This window comes from Sarcophilus harrisii, chromosome 6, assembly GCF_902635505.1.
Source record: "Sarcophilus harrisii chromosome 6, mSarHar1.11, whole genome shotgun sequence".
NCBI classification, from domain to species: domain Eukaryota; kingdom Metazoa; phylum Chordata; class Mammalia; order Dasyuromorphia; family Dasyuridae; genus Sarcophilus; species Sarcophilus harrisii.
Genome location: NC_045431.1, coordinates 191511265 through 191528617, shown reverse-complemented (window position 1 = coordinate 191528617; position 17353 = coordinate 191511265). Strand labels below are relative to the sequence as shown.

General features: G+C 38.3%; 1 protein-coding gene across 1 annotated transcript in view; it reads right to left on the bottom strand.

Annotated features, from left to right (window-relative positions):
- Positions 1-9539, bottom strand: part of ATRN (attractin) — a 222722-nt gene extending 213183 nt beyond the window's left edge. Inside the window, exons 1-3 of the mRNA XM_031943544.1 lie at positions 8920-9539; positions 8587-8796; positions 8263-8320 (exon numbers count right to left, since the gene is read on the bottom strand). Coding sequence (XP_031799404.1) covers positions 8263-8320; positions 8587-8796; positions 8920-9358 — 707 coding nt within the window. The 5' untranslated portion in view covers positions 9359-9539. The remainder of the gene's footprint in view (positions 1-8262; positions 8321-8586; positions 8797-8919) is intronic.
- Between the last annotated feature and the right edge of the window lie 7814 nt (positions 9540-17353).

Here is a 17353-nt window from a genome sequence, read left to right as displayed (position 1 = left end):
ATATACATCTCTACTATTGTCAATGCAAGTTTCTTTTATACCACTTCCAAAAACAAAATAACATTAAAAAATTCAATTTTTGCTCAAAGGGACTCAGCATCTACTTTTATATGTGTATGACATTTAGAAGATAGATATTTCTTTTTTTTAACTTTTTTTTAATTATAGCTTTTTATATACAAAACATATGCAAAGGTAATTTTTCAACATTGACCCTTGCAAAAACTTCTGTATCAACTTTTCCTCTCCTTCCCTCCACCCCCTCCTCTAGATGGCAGGTAGTCCCATACATGTTAAATATGTTAAAGTATATGTTAAATACAATATATGTATAAATATTTATAAAGTTATAAGATAGATATTTCTAATAATATATGTAATGAGCTCAAATGTCAAAGTAAGCTAAAAATGAGTTTTTAATCAGAAAATCTATGCTATTATCCTAAAGACTTCTGAAGCTCTTTAAATTATTAGACTGTCTCTATAGATAAGAAGAAAATTATTTTAATATAAACAATCTCTTGGTCCATACAACTATTTTTAAGACCTGTACTTTGGGCTCTACAAAAATTTCTTAAGTCTATGTACAAATACATCAAAATGTAAACAATTACATTAAGTTACCCAACACACTAAACAAATTGACTCTAGAATTATGAAATTGGAAAGAAACTTATAGGTCTTCTAATCCAACTTAGATTCCAGACACAAACTCATTCATTCATTAGAGATAATTTATATTGTGGAAAGATCATTGGAATTGGAGTTAGAACACCTGCTGTCAAATTCTAGCTCTGTTGATTATTAACTTAGATACTTCCTTTCTGTAAGCTTCAGTTTCCTCATCTACAATACAGAAGAGGAAGGTACAGAAAAGGTCCAAAGCTAAAACTATGATCCTAAGAATGTGTAAGAATTTAATGTGTACAGAGCGCACCATCTTAGGAACTGTAGAAAATACAAAGCTGTGATAAGACATAATCCCTGCCCTCCTACTGTATTAGCTAACAGGGAGAAAAGATGCTATTAAATCTATGATCCTAAGAATGTGTAACAACTTAATGTGTGTACAAAGAGCACTGTCCGAAGAACTGGAGAAAATAACAAACTGTGATAAGACATAGCCCCTGCCCTCCTACTGTATTAGCCTAGCAGGGAGAAAAGATGCCATCAGAGATAAAAGAGTTCAAAAATAAATGGCTAGGAGAAGTTAGAAGGGAAAGATTATCAACTAAATCATCAAACAGGTCCAGATCAGCCCCTTTTATTCCAACCTTTATCTCTACCTACTTCCCACTGGAAACTTGAACTCTGGGAACTGGGGATGGGTTATGAGAAATAAGCTTTCACCCTCTCTTTTCCTGAGACAAGCATCTACCTTACTGCCAGTGACCAGCTCCAAATCCATGACTCTTTATCTGTCCCTTTTCCCAGATTATCTTTATGTGCCATTTTTACCCACTAGAATATAAATTGCTTTAGAATATAGATTGATTATCTGGCTTAATTGTATTTAGATCCCCAGTGCTCAACACAGTGATGAACGCACAGTAATTGATCAACAAATTATCTAGACATAAGAAAAAATCTTATGCGTCGATTTTACAAATAAATTCACATCTGGATAAAACTGACTTCCTCATCTAATAAGCTAAAAAATTCTTTTGCCATCCAGTTCTTGATAAAGTGGAGACCTAAGTTTGATTTTTCACAAAACAAGTAGTAATTAATTGCCTAAGTTCTAGGTACTAGAGATATAAATGCAAAGAATGAAACAATCCCTACTCAGCATACACATAATAAAAGCACCTATAAAGAAATTCACAGCATATATATTAAATGAATAAATACACAAAATACACTTCTACTTAAATATTTATGTGTGTTATAAACACATACAAAGTAGATGAATGCAAGGTATCAAGGGAGGTAAAGCACTAGTAGTTGGAAGGATCAGAAAAGGCTTCATGTAAGAAGAGATGGTGACTAAGATACATCTTAAAAGAAAGGAACTAGTATTCCTTAAAGACAGAGAGATATAGAGGAAATGTATTCCAAGCATGGGGTGATAGCTAGTACAAAAACTCAGAGAACAAAGATAGTGTGCTTCGTGGTGAGTGAGAAATAGAGAGTAGAACAATTTGAATGGATCACAGGGTATGAGAGGAGAAAATAATGTCCACTGAATCTGGAAAACTAGGTTGGGTTAAGATGTATAGGGCTTTTAAAGTCAAAAGATTTATATTTCATTCTAGGGACAAAGAAAGTAAATGGAGTTGAATAAGGTAATCATGGTTAGATTTATGTTAAAGGACAACTGGCAGCAGTATATAGGGTGAACTACAATGGTGAGGGAATAAGATAGTAAGACCAATTAGAAGGATGTTATTTGCATCATCCTCCTAATTGGTCTTACTATCTTACTGAGAATCTAGCTGAGAAGTGATAAAGGCTTGAACTAAATGGTAGCTAATAGTTGGAATGGAAAGAAGGGTCAATGAAAGAGACCCTATCAAAATAGAAAAGGCAATATTTGACCAATGATTGGATACATGGGGTAAAGGAGAATAAGAAGCTGAGAACAAAGCTAAGATTAGGAACCTAAGACACTAGAAGGATGGTGGCCTCTTTGCCAATAACAGGGACATCTAGAAGAAATGACAGTTTAGGGAGAAAAAGAATGAGTTCAGATTTAAACATATCTCTGGGACATCCACTTTGAAATGTCCAAATAGTGATAAATGATTAAAGCTTAATGGACAAACTAAGGGTGGATACTGAGATCTGGGAATCTTCTGCTTAGAGATGAGTGTTAACTTGATGGGAACTGTTGTGGTTACCAAGAAATAAAATACAAATGAAGAACCGAGGACTCAGGATAGAACCCTGAGAAATATCCACAGTTAAGTCCTGATAAGGCAGCAAAAGAGACTAAATATTCTCAAATAGAGAAGAGAATATTCAGGAGAAAATGGGCAACAGATCAAATGCTATAAAAAGATCAAAAAAGATTAGGATTGAAGAAAAAAGAACTATTAGATTTGACAAAAAAATTTTTAAGCAATTGGGTTAAGTGACTTGCCCAGGGTCACAAAGCTAATAAGTATTAAGTGTCTGAGAATGGATTTGAACTCGGATTCTCCTGACTCCAGGGCCAGTGCTCTATCCACTGTGCCATCTAACTGTCCCTAGATTTAACAAGAAATTACTGGTAACCTCAGAGAGAGCAGTTTTATCGGAATGATGAGTTCAAAAGCCAGATTAGAAGAGGTTGAGGAGCAAGAGGAAAGAAGTAGAGGCACTGAGTATATACATTAAGAACAGACCAGAGTTGTCACACCAACTCAAATAAAATTAAAATGTAATTGGGAATGTTTAACAAAAAAATTTTTTTTAATTCAATATGACAAAGATAATGTTAATTTGTGGTTTTCTAAGTCAATATGCTGCCAGCAAGTTCCATTTAAGCTTGACACCACTGTGTAAACAACTCTTTCAAAGAATTTGTCTGAGAAAAGGAGAAAGGAGAGTTGCCCACATTTGAAGGGAAGAAGAGAAGGAATCAGTTGATTGGGACAGATTGAAGATTCAAGATAAAGTGGGAATGTTCACAATGTAATCTGAGGGAAAAAATGGGAAGGGAAGAGTTCCCATTAATTTGGGGATAGTTGAACTAGTTATAGCATAAGAATGTAATTTAATACTATTGTGATGTAAGAAGTGTTGAAAGGAATGATTCTTGATAAACCTGAAAAGACTTATATGAAATAATACATTGATGTGAGCAAAACTAGGAAAACAATTTACATAAAGACAACAATACTGGAATAATAACAACTAATATTTATATAAATAACATTTTAAGGTTTCCAAGTACATATATTATTTGATCCTTTTACAATCCCAGGAGATAGATGCTATTATTACTCCCATTTTACTGATAAGGAAACCAAGGTTGAAAGATTTGCTCAGGGACATACAGCTAATAAATATTTGAGAAAGAATTTGAACTCAGGTCTTCTTAAAAGCAACTACATCACACTTATATAGTGCATCACCTAGCTGCCTCCAAACAAACAAATCTGAAAGGCCAAAGAATCCTAAACCATGACCAATAATCAACCATGATTACAAGGGACTGATAATAAAACATATTAACCAACTTGTAACAGAGACATAATGGATTCAGGGTGCAGTGATATATATAATTTTTGGATACAGCCAATGATGGACTTTGTTTTTCTTGGCTAGGAAGATATGTTACAAGAGTTTTCTCTTCCCCTACCCCCAACAATAGAGTTGGTGAAAGAGAGAGAAAATAGATTTTTGTTCATTGAAAAACATACAGTTTAATTTTTTAAAAGGATTATGAGAAGAATCAAATAGATTTATAGAAGAGTTGAGAGTAGCCAAAAAAAAAAAAAAAAGCCATCTCTTTGTCAGAGAATAGGGGGAAAAAAGGAGAGTATGAGATAATGTCAGGGAATTTTGAGGTGAAGAATATAAAAGAGAAGTTCATGCTGAAGAGCCTCATTTTTGTTTCAGTAAAATTGCAATCAAGGTCCTCAGCTGAGAAGGAATTGGATGAAAGAGCCCTAAAGAAGGGGAAAAAAAAAAAAAAAAGGTTTAGAATATCTTCTGTGGGAAATGAAATAGAGAATCAATTAAAGAAAAATAAAAATTCTACCTTCCTTCTGGTGAGGACTCAGTTGAGTTTAAATTATATGAATTTGTAATGTATCCAATCAGGACAGTTGTGAACACAGTAGCTCATAAAAAAGAGAAGAGATGGCTGATAATGGAAGCAATCCAAGGCTTAGATTTGGAAAGAGAAGAAAATTGACAGGACAAGGGAAGCAAAAGGAGGAGACAATAGGGGATTTACCCCTAAGAACCTGTTTTAGGTAATGGTCATAAATATCCTGACATAAAAACATTGAGTTTCAAGTCAGAACACTTACATTCAACTCTGCTACTTATTACCATATGATGGAGATAGGGTGGTAAGTAAAAAGAACTTGTATTTGCTTCCCAGTATTGTCACTTACTACCTATGTGATCACAGACATATTTCTTAAGCTCTCCGTACCTTCAATTTTCCTATCTGTAAAATGAGATGGATGAATCAGATGATGTATAAAGTGCCCTACTGCTTGAAATCCCTGTCCATGAAAAAGTACATACACATAAAGAGCGGCTCCTCTGTTTGCTCCTCTATGAGATGAAGGAATTGAATTAGATGATCTCTCCCCTGAAGCCAGGTAGAATAAGTCTGATTTCTTTTCCACCGAGTAGCCTTTTAAATATTTGAAAATATTATGTCCCTCCTAATTTAGTAGTCTAGACTTTACACTATAAGGAGGTGGAAAAGAAAGAACAGAACTGAAAGTTTTTGAACACAATCAAAATATGTGCAAATAGTATTTGAACAAAAATAATCTAATGATACTTCCTTTTGGAGAGAGAGAATTTTAGAGGCAGACAGATCTGTCAGCAAAGTATTAGTCTAGTTATGATATACAACAATGAGGTGATAAGCATTTATGATGGTGGGGTTAGTAAAAATGGAAAAATGGCCTTCAAAGAAAAATGAACATATCTGGTTAATAATCAAGAGTGAGAGAGAAGAATCCAAAACGATAACAGTTTCAAGGCTACAAGAAGATGGTTTCATTGACAGAAAACAGTCAAGTGTGGTAGAGGAACTGGTTTGGGAAAGAAAATAATGAGTTTGGTTTTAGATACATTTAAGGTAATAATAAGATCTATAGAAAATAATGGATGTTTCAAGCCTGGCATTCAAAAGAAATTTAGAACTAGAAATGTATATTGGAAGTCAGGTTGGAAACAACTTTTAAAAATATATTATTTGATTCATTAGGGGAAATTTGAGATTACAAGTAAACATCGCTGTTTATAAACAAATAACTAAAGACAGCTAACTTCATTGTCCAGTTTTTCCCACTTTCCCACTTTAATACTTTAAAATGTATTTTCTAAAAATAAAAAGTGAAGAGGGCCATTATTAAGTCAGTCACAAGTACTTATGTCCCCAGGGCTGGTGGGTTAACACTGCCATATGATATGAACCCACTGATAGATCTAGATAAGGAACATTGATTTCATTTTTGTAAAACCTGTTTTCCTTCCCCTGATGCCTTTTACCTTAAGTTTCCAAAATATTTATTGGAATTTGGTTAGACCAAAGGTTTTCTATAAGAAAAGTGTGATTTAGAAAAACTTTTCTCAACTATGGAAACTATGTTCCAACAGCACTTTACATATATATATATATATATATATATATATATATATATATATATATATATATACATTTATATAAATTTACAACATACAACCACTTTTTCTTCTTTTGGAGGCATGGAGGGAGCAAGAGGAGAGAAAATCAGATATATGATTTCAGTGACAAAGGGAATAAATTGACATTGCCAACAACTTACAGTGTGAGAGAATTGCCTATGACATTGAGTTCAGCTGCTTATTCTGAGTTAGAAAGGATGTTGATTCTTTCTAAATTTTAGTTCAAAATGAAGGAGCTAAAATTTACATCTAAAAATGTATGACAGAATTGATCAATTTTTTGAATTCTTAACTTGATGAGGTTTATTTATACTACCAAAGCAAACTTTCATGGATATTGGTAAGCAGAAAAAATTACAAGTGAATTCCTTGCTTTAGAGATCTCTGAAAAGGCTCTAAAACGATACTATTATCCTTTCCCTGTTTAAGTATCTCTGCAGCACCTTGCACTTGAAAGCAGCATATAATTACTGCAAATGTATCACTTAAATTTTCCCATTCTATGTTTTCCTCTCTTCATTCTACATTTTTAGGCAGCAAAGGATACAATAAAATCTTCACTCAGACAGCAAAAAAGAGCAATGGGGTTGTGATGTAATCAACTTTTAAGTGGGTTCTGAATTCAGAAAAAATTTTTTTATAATTAATTATAAATGAGAATGTTCACTTAATACCTTTTAATCTAATAACACAGAAGTTAAAAGTCTAAATCAAATTAGACAATCCATAGTACTCAAAACTGACACTATATGTATGAATGAGCTCCAACTAAAATCTTGTTCAAAACAAACTTGAGCCTCTCCTTCCTAAAAATTGGAAACAACAGTAATCTAAGTATTTAAATCACAAATAATACCACTCACCCTCAAAAACATCTTGCATTTCTGGAACCCCTAAGAACCTGTTTTAGGTAATGGTCATAAATATCCTGACATAAAAACATTGAGTTTCAAGTTAGAACACTTACATTCAAATCTGCTACTTATTATCACATGATGGAGATAGGGTGGTACAGTAAAAAAGAACTTATATTTGCTTCCCAGTATTGTCACTTACTACCTATGTGATCACAGACACATTTCTTAAGCTCTCTGTATCTTCAATTTCCCTATATCTGTAAAATGAGATGGATGAATCAGATGATGTATAAAGTGCCCTACTGCTTGAAATCCCTGTCCATGAAAAAGTACATATACATAAAGAGCCTCTGTTTGCTCATCTATGAGATGAAGGAATTGAATTAGATGATCTCTCCCCTGGAGCCAGGTAGGATAAGTCTGATTTCTCTTCCACAGAGTAGCCTTTTAAATATTTGAAAATAGTATGTCCCTCCTAATTTAGTAGTCTAGACTTTCACACTATAAGGAGGTGGAAAAGAAAGAACAGAACTGAAGGTTTTTGATCTCCATAGATTTTAAGTTCCTTGGGGTCTAGGAAGAGTTGCTTTTTCATAATCATGTATTACCAAAGCCTACACCATAATAGCTACTTCACAAACTTTAAGTTTAATCTTCAGGACGGACAAGACCTCTAAAGTTTCACAGACTCCCTTTCAGTTTCTGCTCTGATTTAATAAAACCTCCCTTCCTTTTCAATACTGATCTGTTTTTCTACCCCAAAAATCAAAGGTCCTCTACTGCATCCTCACAAATTATTCCCATATTCCTATTTTTATAAAAAACTACCTTTTACGAGTCTCTGAACCTGTACTCTAGCTCTAGAAAAGCCACAAAGGACTCAAGTTTTCTCATCTGTAAACTGAGGGGCAGCTATGTGGTGCAGTGGATAGAGTGGCAAGCCTGGCCTGGAATCAGCAAGACATCCGAGTTCAAATCTAGCCCTTGTGTCACCCTGGGCAAGTCCTTTAACCCTGTTTGCCTCCGTTTCCACATCTGTGATAATAAGGTGGAGAAAATAAGAACTGGCAAATCCCTCCAGTACCTTTGCCGATAAAACTCTAACTGGGAGGAGAGGGCAACAGACAAGTACACTCCTGAAACTATGGAACAACAAAAGGAGGGCCTGAGGTCTCTTCCAACTTCCCATTCATGATCTGCGGGTGTAAAAGCTTAGTTCCAACGCCATTCCACCCGAAATTTCGCCTTCTCCCAAACCCATCTCTGAACCCCCTAACCCCAAAGAACCCCAAATCCTACTTTCCAGCCCCATTTCTAGGAAGCAGATGCCTCCACTCTGATTACAACCACCACTGCAATCCCTGGCCGACCCAGAGGGTCTACCACCCTCCCCCCCCCTTCCGGACACGGGAACGCCGTGGTCCCGAGGACGCTTTGCGGAGACCCCCAGGGGCGCAATCTGGCATCCCCCGCTCAAGCCCCACGAGGCCTGCTCCTCCTTGGCCGGACATTTCTCCCGGGCTTAGGGGTTTTGCAGGGCCCCCCTGCTGGGAAGCCCGCGGATGGCGCCCCGGGGCCCCAAACCCACGCCGGGCGCAGCGTCCGCGGGTCACCCGCGCTGCCACACCGCCAGTGCCATGTACGGCACCCACAGTCTCCCACAGCCTGGCACCGTGCCCCCCCACACACACAGCGGCCCCGCGTGCCCGCGTCCCACGGCGCCCCGGACGTTCGCTCGCTCACCTGAAGCGGCCCCCGCAGTGCTGGCACTGGTCGCCCACCCAGCCGGCCGGACACACGCACTGGCCCGTGCTCGGGTTGCAGTGGCCGCCGTTCACGCAGGGCCGGTCGCACTCCTTGGCCTCGGCCGCGGCCGAGCCTGACGCTACGGCCGCCGGCGCCGCCGCCTCGGCCGCCCGGGGCGCGGGCAGGGGCAGCAGCGGCAGCAGCAGCAGCAGGGGCAGCAGCGGCGGCGCCGGCGGGGAGCGCCGAGACCCCGGCCACGGTCCTGGCGCGGACAGCCCGCTCCTCGCCCCAGCCCTCCCTGTCACCGCCGCCCGGCCCCGGCCCGGACCCCGGCACTGCGGCAGGGGCCTCCGCGTCCGCTCAGCGCTCGCCGCCGCCCCCGCCGCCGCCGCCGGCCTCTTCCTCTGCCTTCCCTCGGCGGCCGCCGACACCATCTTAGGGGGGCAGAAACGGCTTCCCCCTCTCGTCGCGCACACGGACCCACACACTCGCCCGGACCCGCTTCGCCTTCTCCGGGACGGGGCGAGACGGACGGTGGCCCGCTCGGTCAGCGCCGAGGGGGAGGGGGAAGGGAGGGAATGGGGAGGAAAGAAGAGGGGAGGCAGAAGGGGGAGGAGCGAAGGCGGGAGAAGGAGGGAGCAAGACGACCAGGGCGTGCGCAGTGGAGGTTCTGGACGTCGCCGTGGGAGGGGCCGGCCCGAGCCCCGGCCTACGCGTGGCCGGGGGCGCGGCTTGCGTGCGGGCGGCGGCGAGGCAGCACAGCCCCGGCCGTAGCGATCGCCAGCTCCGACCCGCGCGAGCCGCTCTCCCCTCCCTCCGCCCCGGGCAGTCTGGCAACCCCCTGGGACGCCGCGGCCCGCTGGCTGAGGGGGCCCCGACCCCCGCCCGCAGATCAATGGATGACGTCCCAGCTGTAGGCCCAGCCCGGGTTCCCGGGCCGAGCAGAGAGGCGGCGCCCCCTGGCGGCTGCGGCGGCGGAGGTTCTGGGGAATCCCGACGCCGGGCGGGAAACGCCGGAGCAAGTCCACTGTCTTGCTGTCCCCTCCCCGTCGCCCACCGGCTTCCCTTCCTCACCTTTCCTCTTCCCCGCCCCCATCTCTCCCCCTTTCCGCAGCCCAACCGGCTCCTTCCTCACTTTCCTCCCTCTTTCCCTCCATTCTCCCCCCCTTCCTCGCCCTCTTTTCTCCACCTTCCCCCTCTTTACCTCGACCCTCTCATTTCTCCCACCGTAACTGCCCCCCTCTCGGTCTCTCCCTTTTTCTTCCTCCCACTTCCCCTCTGCCCTGTCCCTTCCTGACTTCCCCATCTTTCCCTTTTTCTCCCTCCCCTCTCTCTTCCCTGTTTCCTTCCGCTTGTCCCACCCTCTTCCCTTCCCACTCCTCCTTGCTCTCTTTTCTCACCTCCCCTTCTTCCTTCACCTTAATTCCTTCAGAATTCCCCTCGGCCGCATTCTCTCTAACCCTCCCCGAAGCATCTTCCCTTTAATATTCACCCGAGTATCCCCTTATTTGTCCTTTTATCCCCGTCTCTTCAAAGTTTCCCCCAAACCGCCAGCACCACCCTTCCCCATTATTTTTGAAGAATTAACGTAATCTCCAGGACATCAGGGTCCTTAGTTGTTTGAGTTGGAGGAAAACGTTGTTACCCGCTGAGTAACACAATGCTACAAACTGAGCAGGAACACCAAAGTAAGTAGTAATAAAGTTTCAAAATGTTTGTATAGCTCCTGGAATTACACTAAGAAACCCCTTTTATTTTCAGGGGGTAAAGGTGGGGGGCGATTCAGCTCCTCCTTCCCCATCTCATGCTCTCAGTTGATCCTCACAAGCACTCAGAGTAAAAACTTTACGTAGAAGTAATGTCTCCAGTTTGCCAGTGAAAGGCTGTGATTAGCCAGTGGTCCTCAAAAATAGCGGCAACGGAGAGGTTCTGGCTTCAAACCTCTTTCTTTTTCTATTATTTAAACAAGAAATATATAAATACATCATGTTTCTTAAAGAATTTGGCCTCTGCCTCTCCCTAATGATGAATTCACTCTCTCTGGCATCATGGTTATGTGGTTACTCCTTTACCAAAATCCTCTGCCTACAATTACTTTGAGTTCTGAAAGCAAGAGCCTCGGACTTATCTAGCTTTGTATACCCCAGGCCCAACAGTGTCTTGCAATATATTTGAGAAATGTATTACATTTTAAGGACAAGGTATTTTAACTTGTAAGCCTTGGGCAGACTTGGAGCAAATGAGTGATAATAGTGTCTTAAGAGTATTCTGTGCCAGGAATGCAAGATATATTGGCAGTTTTTCAGGCTGTACCTTCATTGACCTCAAGTGAAACAAGAAGAATATCAAACATCTTCAGGTTCACATATTAGTACCAAAAAATAATCCACATTGAAATGATATATTAAGTAGGATATTTTAAGTTCCCTCATCTTCTTTGATCTTGAGTTAAACATGTTCTTCTTAGCATTATTAAAGGAAAAGGTCATATAGTATGTTACAAAACTAAACAGCCCCTTGCTCAGGAAAACAACATATAAATTGAGCAGACACAACATCGGTGTTGGAAATAGCACAAGGATAAATATTTAAGCGGTTAGTTTCACAGAGGGCTTCTCCAAACAAGCAAATTTGGGGTACAGAGTCAAAAAGTGTGACTCACTGATTCTTTTTGTACAGCAAAATAATGTTTTGGTCATGTATACTTATTGTGTATCTAAGTTATATTTTAATATATTTAACATCTACTGGTCATCCTGCCATTTAGGGGAGGGGGTGGGGGGGGGGTAAGAGGTGAAAAATTGGAACAAGAGGTTTGGCAATTGTTAATGCTGTAAAGTTACCCATGTATATATCCTGTAAATAAAAGGCTATTAAAAAAAAAAAAAAAGTGTGACTCAGAAATGAAATCTCCCAAGAATCATCATAGAATGTATGGACTTAACCCACTATCCAAGTCATTAGCATTACAAACATTTATTGGTGGGGCAGCTAAGAGATGCAGTGGCTAGAGCACCAGCCCAGAAGTCAGACACTTAACACTTCCTGGCTGTGTGACCCTGGGCAAGTCATTTAACCCCAATTATCTCAACAACAACAACAACAACAACAAAAAACCATTTATTGGAAACATTTATTGGTTAGTCATATGTCTAAGGGACTTTCCTAAATCTCAGATAAAAATCCAAGGAACTTCCCAAGAAAGGAAAATATCAGTTTTAAATGTGCCTAATAGAAAATAATTGTCATGTTGGAAACTAACATGCTTACTGTTTTTTTTTAAGTGTTCAAATGACAGAAGCTTTATAGGCAACTCAGAATTTGTCAGTATGTATATTTGCAGTTTGGATTCAGAATTGCTCTGCCAGAAAAAAAAAATCTGATTCTAGATGACCAGCACAGGTGCTGTAGACAGAAACACGCCTAGAACTGAAAAGGTCAATTTGTCAACATATTCTACCTAGCTTAATGGAAATAACCTTTCGGTATTTCCATCTCATTTTTACTATGGCTTACATTCACCGAGAGCAGCTAAGTGGCACAGTGGATAGACTGCCAGATCTGGAGTTAGGAGAACATCTTCCTGAGTTTAAATTATCCCTCACACACTTGATTCAGTAAGAAGGTTGAATAATCCAAATCAATTTTGTGATACCCTGAAAGCTAATTTATGGACCAATATTTATGGACTCAGTGCTGATGGAGACACATTGATTAGTGATAAGGACATGACCCTGGAGACTTTCATAGTGTTCTCAACAGACCATCATCTAACAATGGAGAAGCCAATGACCTCAAGTTTTAGTCCATCCTTCTCTACTTGAACTTCCAATTGAAGAAGAGGTTTTGAATGTCATCTCCTCTTGTGTGGCAAAATTTCAGGTGTTAATTCTATTCCAGCTGAGATATTGTCACAAAATAAAGAACTTAAACAAGGCAAGCTCTCATATGGAGGTCAGAGAAAGGAATATAAGAAGTCTCTCAAGTTTTCTTTGAAGAACTTTGCAAACAATTGTGCCATAAGAGAAATACTGGCAAAGGACTGTCCAGCATGGTGTACCTGCATTAAAAAGATATGCTGTGCTGTTTGAGCAAAGCAGAATTTCAGTAGCTAGAAAAAAAAGTGAAATGCACAAATTTAGAGATATCTCCATTACAAATGTTCATGTGGATTATTTGTGCCCATTCTAGACACTTTGTATTTTAACTCTAACATAGTGCTGTAATGTTGGTTTTCTTTGAGAACAAAGAGCAACAGCCAACCAATCATCTGTATCACCCTGGGCATGTCACTTAATTCTGTTTGCCTCAGTTTTCTCTTGAACTGGGGAAGAAAATGGCAAATCACTCCAATATTCTTACCAAGAAAGCCCTAAATGGGATCACACAGAATTGGATATGACTGAAAAACAATGCTTGTCAAACAATCTGATTTTTTAATTTGGTCTCCTGAGTGGACTTAAGTCATCAATAGGGTGTGCCCTTCACAAATAGCCAACACCAGTTCTTATGCCAGGTTTATTTCCCACTGTAAATTAATAAATTGGTCTCTTGAGATGACTTTCATACCAGGAGATAAGGCCCTATGCAGTCAACCAATGTTAGTTCTCATGCCAGGTGTTTTTCCCATTTGTAAATTAACAATTTGGCATTCTGGTTTATAAATCAGTCTCTAGTGAATTTGATTAGCATGAACCATTTGCCCAAAGCTGATCACTACTGAATAATTAGATAAAATGGAGTTTGTCAACCAGCAAAGCTAATGACCAAATCCAGGCTTATTTCTGGGAAATACCTAGAAAGATATCACTGAGTAGCCAAATAGCCTCCCTACCCAAAAGGTAAGATGTTGTTTTTAATCCCCATTTTACAATTGAGGAAACTGAAGCAGAGATTAAGTAACTTCTCCAACTTCTGGTTTGTTTGGGTTTTTTTAAATCGTGTAAGAAATGTTATCTTTTAAGTCAAATATATGTTACATATATGTTATGTTTAAGAAAACTACCATGTCTCTTTTTTCAGTGTTTTGCTATGTGATTTAAAAAAACATAAACAATTATACTAGTTTATCAAAGGACTATTCTTCACCTATTGACATAATCATATGATTTTGATATGGATATGTTTTCCTAATACTGGATCATCTTTGCATTCCAACTAAATTTCAAAAATATATTACTACATTCCATTTGCTGGTATTTTAATTTGAAATATTAGCACTGCTATTCAAAAAGTCATAGATTTAGAAGTGGAAGAATTCTGAGAGGCCATCTTTTTATTTTACTTACAGAAGATCCTGTGGGCGCGGAAGAAAAAAAACAATTTAGAATAGTGATTCACCCACATAAGGGGATATGAGTAGCCAATATCAAGGATACCATTTGACTCAGGTTCTTTGACTCCACAGCCATTTTTTTTCATATTGCTTCATGTCTTACTGACTTAAGAATACAATAGTATTTTTTACCTTTCTGCTATGAAGTTTGTATATTAAAAACCTATTTGCCTTATAGAAAAGGATTAGATAGAATTATCTATTTCTCTCTTTGAAAACAGTTTACAGAAATGGATTTCATATTTTATATTAGTTATCTTGAGACAAGCTATGTCTTCATCCTCCTTTGTGACAACAAAAAACAGTTAAGCCATCCTCACCAACCCATATAAGAGTCCATATGTATGCAATATTTGTCCTCCAAAGCCTTCTTTATCTCACTACTATAAAAGGAAAATGTTTCATCAGTTGTCTTTGGAACTAGCATTGACCATCATATTTAATGAGTTTAACTGCCTTCTCTTTGTCTTTTTCATTCACACATCATTTTGGATTTTGGATTTTTTTTTTTTTTTTGGAAGCAGTGTGATGGACAGGCACAGGGTGGAACTTGAAGTCAGAAAGACCTGATTTCTGATCCTGCTTTTGACATAATTGATGAAGGTCTTTGGATTTATTGTACATTCAGCTACATGACTGAAGGCTGCTGCAAAGGCTGCATGGTATGGTGTAGGAGAAACAAGTACTGCCTTTGAAATCCAGAGTTCAGGACCTAAATCCCAACCTGACACTTAACCATGGGCAAGTTAGTATGGCTTTCTAAGTCCACCTTTCTTATCTGTAAAATGACAGGTGTGGGTCAAACCTTAGCAATATGAATGACTTGTTCTTTAAATATTTTGTTGAATTCAGTTGTGGATCCATCTTGTCCAGATGACCCTTTTATGTACCAACTGATTAATGGGTTATTTTAATTTTATTTGTAAACTAGCTTAAGTTGAATATTTCCTGCTTTATCAATTTTAAAATTTTATATTTGGGGAAACGTTCATCAATTTTTTTGTATTCTTGGCTTTATTTGTATATATGTATATATAACAGTATTAGCATATAGCTGTATATAACAGTTTTTAATAGTTTTCTTTATTTTATATTAATCCCTTTTTTCTCTGATAGTTTTCTTTATTTCTTCTTGTGAGAGTGAGGATAACTTTCTTGTATGGTTGGTTCAGATAACCACTGAGATTCCTTCCAGCTCTCAAAATCTGTGATGCTTTATTTATTATGATCTCTTGTATCTCATTACTGATTTTGGCGATTTGATCTTCACTTCTACTTTTTTATTTAAAATTTTAATACCTTTTCAGTTGTATTGATCTTTCAAAAAGAGTTCCTTATTTTACTTATTCAATTGTTATTTTTATATCTTCTTTTTCAATAATTTCCTTATGCCACCTTTTATATATTAATTGGTTTATTTTCTCATTTACTTGCCAATAATTCATTCATTTCTCTTTTTCTTTGTTATTAATGTAAGCATAAACACTTTGAGGAATAAATCTGTATCTGAATTATTACCATAAATTCTATTATTTTTTATTACTATTGTCTTCAAAATACTTTGTTATTGTTTCTATAATTTATTGTTGTTTATTTTAAATGTTATTTAAGTAATAATTTTCAATTATGTCTAAATTCACTTCTTTTGATCGTATTTTTCTAGAAGACTATTATGATTTTATCATGACTTACAAATGGTTTTCAAATATTTGCCTCTCTCAATTTATCTAAAACCTCTTTAAATATCAGAAAAAGATCAATTTTTTTCAAATTTTCCACATATATTCTTAAGTATATAACTTACTTTTTCCCAGTTTTCTTCCTATATCTATCAAATAAATATAACTTCTTCAACAGTTCATTTGATTAATTTCTTTCTTTGTAATTTTTTTCAAATATATCAGTTTTCATTATTATGTCATATTGGGTCACTCTCTGAAGAACATGAACCAGAGTTGCACTGGATAAACAGGCATGCAAGAGTATTCTGCAATATTAGAAGGCAATTCTCTAGTAAATGAAAAACAGTCATTTGAATATAGCACATTTCTTTAGTGAAATGTTGAAATCTTCCACCATTATTTATTTTCCTTCTAATATTTTTACAACTCAGTTAAATTTTCCTTTATAAATTTAGTTGCTGAATCTTTAGGTGCATACATAGTTGATATTTTTTATTCTTCATTGTCAAAATTACCTTGAATTTTCTGGGTTCACTTCAATGCAATAAACCTTTATTAATTTTATTAAAATGCTACAATATGTCAATCATTAGTCAACAGTCATTTATTAAGTCTCTGCCAGGAAACTGAATCATTTTCATTGGAATTGTCTTGGGAAGATTTTGAGTATCATCTGGCAAGATAAGATACCAGATGCTGAGGTCCTTTCTTGAACTAAACTGCCAAGCCCTAAAATTCTATTGCAAAGAGCACAGTTCCATTGGACTCAGCACATTGTTTGAATGCCAAATGTATGCTTGCCAGAAAGATTATTTTATGGAGAATTCACACAGGGCAAGTGCTCACAAAGTGATCAGAAAAAGCAATACAAGGATACTCTCAAGGTCTTTCTTCAGAACTTTAGAATTGATTTATGACAAATGGGCACTCTGGCATAGAACTGCTCAGCATGATATGCCCTCATTAGAGCAGTGCTATGCTCTATGAACAAAACAGAATTAAAGTAGCTCAGAAGAAACTTGAGATAGGCAAAGTTAAGAGAATACACTCCAAATGTTCAAATGGACTATTGGTGCTCAACCTGTGGCAGAACATACCAACTTGTATTGAGTGGTCTGATCAGCCACAGTTGAACACACTCTTAACTCTTAACAAAATGAGGTCATTTTGGTCCTCTTTGAGAATGAAGGGCAACCACTACCATTACATAAGAATTCAGAATATGAAAAAAGGCATGGGCTAAGTGTTGGAAATTTAAAAATTGAAAAATGTCACAGTCTCTCTTTGGAGCTTATAAGATTTTGCATTTTAAAATCTCTTTTAATACCCTCTTGTGAAGTCCAAGTTAGCTCCCTGTTGATCTCAAGATCAGCCAGAGTCAGAATCGGCAAAAGTCCTTGGTCTTTAGGGAG